We start from the raw sequence: 12,597 nt of genomic DNA on the forward strand, positions 1-12,597 counted from the left end.
ACAACTAATTACCACCCACCGTAACTATAAAAAGCCTGTTTAGCCAGCTGACAGACTTTCCTTTCTGCCTGTATTTAATGATTTGCAAACCTGATTAACATGTTCTCAGTCTGTCCACCTCTGCACACAGCTCAGCAGGCAAGGATTTAAAAGAATGATTTACTGCGGTAGCCTAAGATTTACTGCGGGAGACTAAGATGTAGTGTGGTACCCTAAGTACTTCTAGGTCTTACTGGACCACTTCACTGCCCAAATGAACTCCTTTATTGGACTGATGCTGAATTAAATGCAATTGCTGATTTTCACTAGATTCATTGGTCGTGCGTGTGTTTGTCTGTGTGTGTCTGTGTGTGTCTCTTTGTGTCTCTGTGTGTCTCTATGTCTGTGTGTGTCTCTGTCTTTGTCTGTGTCTATCCCTGTGTGTGTGTGTCTGCTATACTCACTCACCAGAGAGAGATGTACGAGCGTGTGTTCCAGAAGCCGGCAGACCGCCACTCCGATTTCTCACGCCTGGCTCGTGTGCTCACAGGCAACGCCATTGCACTGGTGCTGGGGGGAGGTGGGGCCAGGTACACACACACACACACACACACGCACACGCACACACACACACACACGCACACGCACACGCACACGCACACACACACACACACACACACACACACACACACACACGTGCACACATAAGTACACCCACACATACACGCACACACGCACACACACACACATACACACATACACACACAAACACACACACACACAACCATAAATACAAACATATAAATGTATGCAATCATACACATTTCTTCAACCAGTATTCAGTCATACTCACAGTGATATGCCCACCCACACTTTAGTACACACTTATATTTTGACATATGCACACACTCACACCCCCCTAATTATACACTGACTGACTCACCAATAATACCACAAGCCTGGTGTAAAAATACAATTGAGGTAATATAAGGCAATATGTTGTTGAGATGGTAAATGTTATTTTTGAGCCATTACTCATTCTGCTTCAGGCCTCCTCCCACACAGACTGTCATGGCTTCTTCTCACCTTCTCCTTAGGCATCCTCTCTGCCTCCTCTCTTCAGTCATCTTCTCTGCCTCCTCTTTTCACCCCTCTCTCTCTCTCTCTCTCTCTCTCTCTCTCTCAGTCCTCTTCATCCCTCGTTCCTACCGCACTTGTCTTCCTGACAGCATTCTGTCTGTCTGTCACACCTCTGTCAGGTTCAGGAGGTGCTGAAAGGTTGGTTTCAGATTTTCCTCTCCTTCTCTGTGCCGTTGACCCATGGTGTTCTTTTCTTTCCTTCCACTCCACTCTCACCCCTTATATTTTGTTCTCTTCATTTTAGTTTTTCCCCTCGCATCTATCTGTCTCTCTTCTCTTTCGCTATCTTTGTCTTCCATTTTCATGCCTTGACGTGTAGCTCAGCTTAGGAAGTGTCTTACTCTGGTTCCAGTACCTCATGTGTGAGTGAGTAGAATGTGAAGAGAAGTTTACCTCTTAGACCTCTAAGGAATTTTGTAGAACCCAATAATGTAATCATTTCCTGATAATGTAAAGAATGTCTTAACCGATAATTAAATAACTTCCAATAGTTTACTAATGTATTACATTGTTGGTACTGATATTATTGCATTATACAGTTAACTTTATTGGGCAAAACCCAGTAATGTAATAATTTCTTCCACTTTTATTAAAAGCCCCCCCCCCCCCCCCCCCCATTATTAGATTATTGGGTTCTACACATGTCAAACCTCCTCAAAAGGGCCTGCCAGGCTTCAGACTGTGCGAGTGTGAGTGACCACCCAGAGAGAGTATATTCCTCTCTTTCTCATCCTCTCTTTCCCATCTGCCCCTCTCAGGGGATGCTCTCAGGTGGGTATCCTCCGTGCCCTGAGTGAGGCTGGCATCCCAGTGGACCTGGTGGGCGGCACGTCCATCGGCTCAATACTGGGGGCACTGTACGCTGAGGACCGCAGCCACAGCCGTATGCGCATACGGGCACGAGAGTGGGCCATGGTGAGACGCCTCACACACACACTCACACACACACTCACAGTCACAGTGGAAATCCATAGACATCCACCCACACACATATCACAAAACAAAAACAAAAAAATAAATGTTAAATATCTAAACCCACACATAGATATATTTGACTACATTGTATATGTTTTTACATCGAAAGTAAATCAACACCCACTCAACATATATAATTTCAACCAAAAGAGATGCCATGCTCATGCGCCTGCTTTCTAAAATGAGAATGCCCAGCCAAGGACTCGCTCTTCTGACAGGACACCTGTGATTTCATTGTCTTTCATAATGAATCACCCAGCAGCTTTCCTTGTGAACCCCACAGTTTTTAATGCTTTTGGAGGTCATTTATGAAATTGCCTCCCCGCCGGCTCATCAGCCTCAAGGCCGACGCTGACCTGTGTGCATGACCCCATGTCTCTGTCCAGGAAATGACTTCCGTGTTCAAGAAAGTGCTGGACCTGACCTACCCCACCACCTCCATGTTCTCCGGAGCCGCCTTCAACTCCAGCATCAGCAACGTCTTCAAAGGAAAGCAGATCGAGGTCAGCCCCCCTCCCCTCTCTCCTACATTCTCTCTCTCTCTCCCTTGTTCCCCCAATCTCACTCAGCAGAGTGGAATAGAGAGGGGATAGAGATACTCTCCCTCTCCTCCATGGCTTCAGAGGCCGGAGTGTTGTGGATGGAGGGGTTGTTAACAGTGGCACAAGGTGGTTAATGTGTCTGGTTGTTCCACAGGATCTGTGGATCCCCTACTTCAACATCACCACAGACATCACCAACTCAACCATGAGAGTGCACACGGACGGTGAGCTTTACACTGATAATATGCCTGTCTATCAGGCCTGACATTTAAGGCCCACCTTTTCCTCTCTACTCCTTTCCCTCTTGTCTAGGTTTTCTTTTTCATTCTTTCTTTTTCTCTCTGTCGGTCTATTTAACTCTCTCTCTCTTTCTCTCTTTCTCTCTCTCTCCCTCAGGCTCTCTGTGGAGGTACGTGCGCGCCAGCATGTCTCTGTCTGGCTATCTGCCCCCGCTGTGTGACCCCAAAGACGGTCACTTGCTGATGGATGGCGGCTACATCAACAACCTGCCAGGTGCCTTATACAGCCAATAACCCCCAATACTGCCGCGCCTAGCATCACAGCGGTTATTGCTTCAGCCATAACACAACAGCAGCGCATCGATGTGTTAATAATGTTAATAAAACACGCACATATACACATTCTGACACCTGCATTATACAGATAAAGCAGTTTGGGATTTGGAAATGCAGTATCGTAAAGTGATGTTCAGTGAGGGCTTAATAAATGAAAAAGAAATGGGTTTCATGAAGGCGTGGCGCTCCGTATTTATGTATTCTGGTCTGATGGCTGATTATCTTCCATTATAATGTGGCCATTGTTCACAGGCTGCACATCTGAATGTGGCCCTCCAACAGTAGGAAACTTAATGGTCTTTCCAGCTAGTTTAGTTTAACTGCTATACATTGCTATAAGGTAGCCATATGATGCATTGCAAAATACTTCATGCAAATTCAACTTCTTCTGATTTAAATATCACATTTCAGCCATTTCCGAGATGATCCATACATATTGTGATCTATTATGTGTTTTTTGCCAAAGGAATTCAACCAAAAATTACCAAAGTCATTTTTCATTTGGCATTTGTTATCTTGGTCTTTGTTTCAATGGATCCTCTCTCTGCCCCTCTGACAGCTGACGTGGCACGCTCCATGGGGGCTAAGGTAGTGATTGCCATAGACGTGGGCAGCACAGATGAGACCAACCTCACCAACTACGGGGATGCACTCTCAGGGTGGTGGCTGCTATGGAAACGCCTCAATCCCCTTGCGGAGAAAGTCAAGGTAATGGACATGATGTGTAGGAGGGGTGCCTGTGTGTGTGCACGTGTGTGTATTTGTGTGTTTGTGTGCGTGTGTGAGTGCATTTGCACGTGTGTGTGTGCGTGTGCATATGCGTGTGTGTGTGTGTGTGTGTGTGTGTGTGTGTGTGTGTGTGTGTGTGTGTGTGCGCGTGCTGTTACGCACTATTACGCACTGAGTTGACTTAATTAAAGATGGTCGTACACCAAAAATAACTCACTGTACATCTGGTGTGCATTTCTTAGAGGGAACTGGCCTATACTATACAGGTTGTGTAATGGGTATGCAGTTTTCTATACACTGTTATGGTTATTATGCTGAAGACAGCTGGATACCATAGCTCTTCATGTTCTAGGGCATAGTCTAGGCAGTGTCAGCAAAACACAATTTTTTTTTTGCAAATATAGTGAAACCTTCTGATTTGACACAATAAGACTACCAGATTTCCTGACTTTAATTTATAAAGCAAACCCGTGTATTGATCTCAGCTTATTTGAGCGTAATGTCATGATATATAGTTGTGGTGCCTGCATTACAAGCCATTTCAAAGTTGTATGAAGAAGGGATGGGCATTTCAAGCAAAGATACTACTGGTTATTTACTACTGGTTATCTAAGCTTAAGATAGCTAGGATGGGTAAAAGCTACCCTCCTTCTGGGTGCCTGTACAGCTTCATATTAACACATTCATATTCACTTTATATTAAAATAAGTTCATATTACACATGCTAGCTACTACGAGCTGTTAAGATGGTTCCCTAGACTAGAGACAGGTTAACTGGCATGAGACATTGCACACCTCTTGCGGAGTATATAAATATATTTAAATAATCTACTATTTTATTTGGTGTAGTGATTTGTTGCGCCTCAAAGACAATTGACAATGCAAATGTCCTTCAATACAGACATAGCAATGCATTTCATGCATGTGGTTATATATGTGCAAGAGTGTTTAGTGCATTTCATGCATGTGGTTATATATGTGCAAGAGTGTTCAGTGCATTTCATGCATGTGGTTATATATGTTCAAGTGTGTTCAGTGCATTTCATGCATGTGGTTATATATGTGCAAGAGTGTTCATTGCATTTCATGCATATGGCTATATATGTGCAAGTATGTTCAGTGCATTTCATGCATATGGCTATATATGTGCAAGTATGTTCAGTGCATTTCATGCATATGGCTATATATGTGCAAGTATGTTCAGTGCATTTCATGCATATGGCTATATATGTGCAAGTATGTTCAGTGCATTTCATGCATATGGCTATATATGTGCAAGTATGTTCAGTGCATTTCATGCATATGGCTATATATGTGCAAGTATGTTCAGTGCATTTCATGCATATGGCTATATATGTGCAAGTGTGTTCAGTGCATTTCATGCATATGGCTATATATGTGCAAGTATGTTCAGTGCATGTCATCTTAAAGTGCACGTTGTGTCCCTGAGCTTCCTGCATGTCTGCTGTGCAGGTGCTGAACATGGGGGAGATCCAGTCTCGGCTGGCCTACGTGTGCTGTGTGCGGCAGCTGGAGTCGGTGAAGAACAGCGACTACTGCGAGTACATCCGTCCCCCCATCGACCGCTACCGCACGCTGGAGTTTGGGAAATTCGACGAGATTGCTGTGAGTCTGTCCTTGCCCTCCGTGTGTCCCAGTCACTGTCCTCGTGGTGAACCCGTCGGGCTGAAACAGTGCTCCATGTTCCGCCTTCTGTCTGTTGATTACAGAGCTTAAGTGAATGGAAATGTCCAGCTAAATGGATCAGAAGCCTTGAGAATGAATGCCCCACTCACATGAAACATTCTGTGCGTGTGTGCGCGTGTGTGTGTGCGTGTGCGTGTGCGTGTGCGTGTGCGTGTGCGTGTGCGTGTACGTGTGCGTGTACGTGTGCGTGTACGTGTGTGTGTGTGTTCTCAGGAGGTGGGCTACCAGCACGGGAAGACAGTGTTTGACGTGTGGTCCCGCAGTGGGGTGGTGGAGAAGATGATGAAGGACCGACACCAGGAGGAGTTCCACAACACCAAGAGCAACAGTGTGAGACACCCACACACAACATACAAATATGACATAGCCACAGCACTCCAGCCAGGCCAGACATTACACTTGTTTCCCCCCCAAGTTATTTTGGTTAGGTTAAAATGTAGTGGCTAGTCCTGCTTTGGTGACTGCCATTTAGGTCTTGTCCTAGTGAAACGAATCTACACTTATCAAGCTGCCATTCTCAGCCCCTGTACCCTACCCTCAGGAACAAAAAAAAACCTTTGAACAGTTCTTTCCATAGTCCTACCATCAAGATTATGGCCGTTGCTTAATAACCCATATCAAGTTAGTCCGTGGCAGGACTGGAGGGAATCTAACCAGTTAAACCAATAAAAAAACCATTCCATAGTATGGGGTGGGTTAGCTCGTAGCTGTACATCTTGTCAGATAGCAATCAGGGATCTGCACTGTACTTTTTTTACTCTGGGATATTATCTATCTATTTATTAACAGCTATTTATTATTATTTAGCTGTGGCAATTAGTGTGCACAGCAACTTAAGTGTTTTAGCTGTCTCGTCTGTCTCGTTGTTTTTGTGACAATGGCAATAAAGTACTTCGAACTTGAATTTGAACTGTAGATGGTCAGACTCACCCTTGATCTCCAGATGCGTCTTAAGCAGCCTGGCGTACTCCACTTTGGACGACTCCACACACACACACACACACACACACACACACAACAGAGTGAGAGTGAAAAGAATAGAAAGAGTTTGGGTGACCTGCCTGTCAGAAGTGTGAGTGTAAACCTGTCTGACTGAAGCTGTTGAGTGTAAACCTGGCTGAAGCTGTTGACTGTAAGCCTGGCTGGTTGTTTTTGTCTGGCATCTGCACAGGTGGTCACCTGTCCTAATGCCTCCTTCACTGACCTGGCGGAGATTGTCTCGCGCATCGAGCCTGTCAAGTCAACTCTGGTGGACGGTAAGAGGCAAACAAAAGATCCTTCCTTTGCTTTCAGTGCCCTAATCACTGTGTTGTCATTCATGTGTGCTCTCCTTACTTCTCTCTCGCTCTCTCACTCTCTCCCTCCCTCCTTCCCTCTCTCTGTCTCTCTCTATCTCCTTCTCTCTCTCTCACGCTCCACCCCCACCCCCCCCCCCCCCCCCCCAGAGGAATCCGACTACCACACTGACTATGAGGAGGAGATAGTGGAGAGCGCTCTCTCAGACCTGGAGCTCACTGGTCGCTACGGCGACCACACAGAAGAGGAACTTGCAGACACAGTAAGGCAGCCATTCCCATGCCATGGCCTCAATAACTGGTAGTGTTTACCCCTTCTACAGTGAAGTAGCATTTGGATGTACCCAGTGGATTTCCCTCTGTCTGCCATTAGCTGTGTTTGGCCTGTTCTTGGTACGCGGCACATGTAGAGTAATTAGCCTGGGGCAGGTGTGTTTTATCTTTACCTTCTCACTTGACCTATGAAGAGCTCAACCACATTTAATTCCAGCTGGGGCCAATTAGTAGTTTAGGCAGGAAGGGGGCGTTAAATTGATTACATGCCAGATTTATATATTTTGCTTAGTCAGTGCTGGAAAAAGATACGTTAAGGCTAACAGTAGCATAATTTGTAATGCTGTTTAGGTACACACACACATAGACATGTTTTTAAGGCATAACTACATGGTCGCATTATTCAGAGATATCCAAACTGTCCTTAAACTTGTGTGTGGTGTTAGTGGGCAAGCTGTTTTTTAAAGGGCCTTGCGCTTCCCAGTGTGGGCAGGATTGTATCTGCAGCCAGCAGTATTGCATTGAGGTTGCGCCATCTGGCATGTGTCTCTGTGACACTGGTCTGGGCTCGATGGCCCTTAACAGCCCATCTGCATCTCTCCTCTTCCTCAGGATGAAGAGTTGGAGCCACTCCGGCAGCACCAGTCTTCGCCCCCTGTGGAGGACGTGGGGCCCTCCTCACCCCTCCTCAGCCCCGGCACCAACATCTCCCCCAGCCTCCGGGCCAGGAAGGGCCACGTGTCCACACCAGCTAGTCCCTGACCATACACTGTCTCTCTCTCATTCTCACACACACACACACACACACACACACACACACACACACACACACACACACACTTGACAAAAAACGTGCGCATACTCAAATAAGAAAACATACTTGTATGTATGTTGTCAGGAATACTTTCAGCCTGAGCCTTAGACACACACACAGTGAGTCGGAATGAATTCTCCTTACTTATTTGTGACTATGTGCCTCTCTATACCAGATGTACATGAGAAGACCTTTTATGGCACAATCAAGGGCATACAAACTGGATCCACATTCCTATGCAGCTTCCTCAGTCCAAATGAGAAGGGAAGCCTCATTGCCTATGCGAACCCCCTAACCTCGCTTCATAGGCTAGTCCAGTCCAGTCCAGTCGTGTGGGGCTCAGCAGGGGCTAGTGGTGTGTGGATGTCAGTGGTCTTCCATAGGAGGATGGTTCAAGTCACACTTTTACTCCGTTTAGAGTTAGTTAGGACGTAATACTATCCTTACCGTTCTGTATGATAGGGTTAGGTATAGATGGAGTTTTTATTTGTTTACTGGTTTGTTTATTTGTTTGTTAATTTTTTGATCCAGTTTCTGAAGAAATCAAGAGTGTTGATTTTCCCAATCACCTAATAATTAAGGGAAATAACAAATCACTAACTAATGCAACGAGATAGTCAAGAAGATGCCTTCTCAGATTTTTTTATACAAAAGGCTTGAATATTTAGATTTTTTTTTATGTATGCAACAAATATATGCAAAGACACATCCAGTGGAGCTGGACAGTACATTTCAGTGAACAGTACATGGAGCTGACTAATGAAGAATGATTTAATACCTCTAATCTCTGACACACAGACACACACTAACACACACATACACGATGTTCTCACTTATAAGCCTATCAATGCAACAATTGTTTGACCAAGGATACCATGTGTTCCCCGGGCCTCAGAAACAATGCAATCTAGCTAGCACAGAGAAGTGCCTTTGCATTTACCCACTAACCGTGTTAACAAGTGATATTGCTCTTAACATTTACGAATCATAGATGTTTTAGGCGTCAGATGTTTCACATGTCCACCATACAATGAAAGAATTAGAAAGTGTCCGATTATTATGACAGACTAAAAGGCTTTTGATGTGTACGATAACGCGTCAGGCATGTTGGTGAATTGTCATGGAGCTTTGGCTAGCAAAACCAAAAAGAGTTTAGAAAGCCTGTTTGGAAAACTGCCATGTGGCGTTGCCAAGAACATTGTTTCAGCCCGCCCTTCAATGCCTGTGTCCAATCCAGCTAAGACTGAATGTCTCTCTGTCCCTGCACATTCAGGGAGTTTTGACTGTTTAGTGGTGACATTTTTTACTATGACATCACTCTGGAGCGTCTCTGGACTTTAATCATCTTTCTACACACTGAGCAAACACTGTTCACTCCAATCTAGACCTCGTCTGGTCTAGGCACTGTGGTCTACACAAGACTGCAGAGAAACTCCATAAGTATCGGTGGTCTGGATAGAATCACTTTGAAAGGGCTTGAAATAATAATGTTGTGCATTGGGGTTGTAATCCTGATTCCCGTTGTTTGGAAATAAGGCATGATGATTGATTGTTTAAGAAACGTAGCGTGAATGCTGAACGCCATGAAGAGTTTGTTTGGGAAGCACTTGATGTATAAAGGAGAAGAGTAATTGAGTTGTAAAAAATACGACATAATGTGGTGTTTTTTTATTGTTTACTACCTAACAGTTGAAGGGCAAAAACCTTTCCCCTGTACATCATTATTTACTAATAAACTATATGTTATATATGCACCTGCTTCTTCATGCTTCTTGTCCTACTTGTACAGGCAGGCCTTTGAGTTGAGCTGAATGAATGTGTCACATATTTCAGTTTGGTCAGGAAGTGATGATATTTCGATTTCTGACAGCTCTGCTCATGCGATCTTTCTGTTCTCTGAGGCACCATCAGAAGGAGAGAAGCTTTTCATTAATGACCACAGCAGCCTCCCAATCACATCCTGTTGGGATGGAGCTCCTGGACACAGAGTGCTACTGGACACGAAGTGTACAAGGTTTGGTTTTGGATGTGTGTGTGATTTAAAAAAAAAAAGATATATATACAGTCATAGACAAAAATATTGGCACCCCAGCACTTCTATCAGATAATGCAACACTACTCCCAGAAAATTGTTGCAATTTCAAATGCTTTTGTATTCACATGTTTGTTTATTTATTTATTTATTTATTTATTTATTTATTTAGTTTGCATTGGAAAAACACAAAAAATCTGAGAAATAATGTCAAATCTGACTTTATTTCACACAAAACTCAAAAAATGGACTGGACAAAATTATTGGCACCCTCAACTTAATAATGGGTAGAACACCCTTAAAAATAAAGAAATAAAAATATCTGAAATGAATTGCTTCCGGTAACCATGAATGTGGTGTCTTACACCTCTTTACTGGAATTTTGGACCACTCTTCTTTTGCCAACTGCTCCAGGTCTCACATTTGAAGGGTGCCTTCTCCCAACTACTGATTTGAGATCATGCCACAGTTGTGCCATGGGATTAAGATCTGTACTCATCTCGGACACTTCAGAACTCTCAGTGCTTTGTCTTAACCATTTGTGGGTGCTTTTTGAAGTGTGCTATGGGTCATTGTCCTGCTGGAAGACCCATGTCCTCTGACGGAGACCCAGCTTTCTGAGACTTGGCCCTACATTGCACCCAAAAATGATTTGGTAGTCCTCAGATTTCCTGATGCCATGCACACAGTCAAGGCATTGGGTTCCAGAAGCAGCAAAGCAGCCCCAAAACATCGGTCCAGCTCCACCATATTTGCCTGTAGGGACCGTGTTCTTTTCTTTGAAGGCCTCATTTCATTGTCTGTAAACTGCTATACCAAAAAGCTCTACTTTAGTCTCATCTGTCCACAGGACGTTCTCCCAGAATGATTTTGGCTTCCCCAGGAAGGTTTAGGCAAACTCCAGTCTTGCTTTTTTATGTCTGTGTCAGCAGTGGGGACCTCCGACGGATAGTGCAAGCTGACACCGTTGTACCCTGTGTCTGCAGGGTAGCTTGAATTTATTTGGAAGTTGTTCTAAGCTTTTTATCCACTATTCAAACAATCCTTTGTTGCATTCTGTCATACATTTTTCTCTTCCTTCCACAACTTCTTGATGACACTCCTCACAGTGGACACAGGAGCATTAAAATATCTGGAGATGGACCTGTAGCCTTGAGATTGTTCATGCTTTCCTACAATTTTGGTTCTCAAATCCTCCAACAATTCTTTGCTCTTCTTTCTTTTCTCCATGCAAAGTGCGGTATACACAGACACACAACACAAAGTTTGAGTCAACTTTGCTCCATTTTAACTGGTTGCAAATGTGATTTCTATATTACCAGCATCTGTAGCACAGGTGAGTTTAAATAAAGATTAAAGAAGCATTACATGATTGAAATACAATTATTTCTTACAATTTTGAAAGGGTGCCAATAATTTTGTCCAGTCTACTTTTGGAGATTTGTGAAGAATAATGTCAGAATTGCGTTTTTTTTCTCTGCTTTTTTGTGTTGTTCTAATGCAAACAATAGAACAACATGTGAATACCAAAGCATTTGTAATTGCAATTTTTGTCTGGGAGAATTGGTACATTATCTGACAGAAGTACAGGGGTGCCAATATTTTTGTCCACATTTTACTACGCCCCAATCTCTGACAGGATGTGATTTGTTGGAGCAATGCTACCAAAGTCATTTCTCAAGACAAGATAAATTACCTCACCATGATGTTGGCTTTTTCAAATGCCTTATCACTGTCATGGAAAGCAGAGGGATGTATTTTTTTTATTCAGATGAGGTCTAGGTTTTGTGCTGGCATGAATCTCAGAGCCAGCCACTGCCACTCCAGCACTCCACTGCAGTCTGACCTGAGAGCTAATGTGAGCTAATGACTCATTATGAAGATTAATGGAAAGCGAACGGGACTGAGTAGCACCATGAAGTCTAATGCGACCAACAGCCCTCAATCAATGTCAGCTTCTTGTGCCTACTGGGTCTATCTTGAGCCAACGGCCAGTCTGAGCTCCAAGACTGTACCTTGTTCCTTCTGAAGTAAAGTCAGGATGCAGGTTTTATCTAGGCTTAATCCACTTGAGAAGATAAAGACTGCTGAGAGATTCCTGATTCTGAGACTGATTAGTCTGCTGTGTTTAAGAGGGGACACGCTGTAATGTAGCAACGCTTTGCTGGTGCATCTCTTCCATCCACTCTCCATCTCGCTCTTCCTCCTCACTTAAGGGACGCATACAGTGTGTGTCTGTGAAGGGGACAGATTCTGTGTGTGTTGCCATATTTGCCCTACATAACATCGTATTGTTTCTCCAGTCAACGCTGTTGTGACTGTAGCCAATATGTGTAAAAGGATGCAGTGAAGGCATTTGCCTCCTCTTCAGTCAGGAGCCATATGTCATACATGTGATGATATCTTAGGCAGTATGTGGCGTGTTGCAGATTCACACAGTGACACACACACACTCATCCATCATTCTCCAGGCATATGTGTAGTGACTCTTCATCTTTCATATCCTTATCTTTAAATGATAAATGGCTACAGATGA

General features: G+C 44.0%; 1 protein-coding gene across 1 annotated transcript in view; it reads left to right on the top strand.

The window, feature by feature from the left end:
* Positions 1–9,720, top strand: part of LOC308372557 (patatin-like phospholipase domain-containing protein 7) — a 43,762-nt gene extending 34,042 nt beyond the window's left edge. Inside the window, exons 25-35 of the mRNA XM_080847748.1 lie at positions 451–569; positions 1,878–2,034; positions 2,481–2,597; positions 2,791–2,860; positions 3,033–3,149; positions 3,771–3,919; positions 5,414–5,566; positions 5,861–5,977; positions 6,819–6,903; positions 7,093–7,205; positions 7,828–9,720. Of these exons, the coding sequence (XP_080703874.1) occupies positions 451–569; positions 1,878–2,034; positions 2,481–2,597; positions 2,791–2,860; positions 3,033–3,149; positions 3,771–3,919; positions 5,414–5,566; positions 5,861–5,977; positions 6,819–6,903; positions 7,093–7,205; positions 7,828–7,977 (1,347 nt within the window). The 3' untranslated portion in view covers positions 7,978–9,720. The remainder of the gene's footprint in view (positions 1–450; positions 570–1,877; positions 2,035–2,480; positions 2,598–2,790; positions 2,861–3,032; positions 3,150–3,770; positions 3,920–5,413; positions 5,567–5,860; positions 5,978–6,818; positions 6,904–7,092; positions 7,206–7,827) is intronic.
* The last annotated feature ends 2,877 nt before the right edge of the window (positions 9,721–12,597 follow it).

The sequence above is a fragment of the Sprattus sprattus genome (assembly GCF_963457725.1).
Source record: "Sprattus sprattus genome assembly, chromosome: 11".
Classification (NCBI taxonomy): domain Eukaryota; kingdom Metazoa; phylum Chordata; class Actinopteri; order Clupeiformes; family Clupeidae; genus Sprattus; species Sprattus sprattus.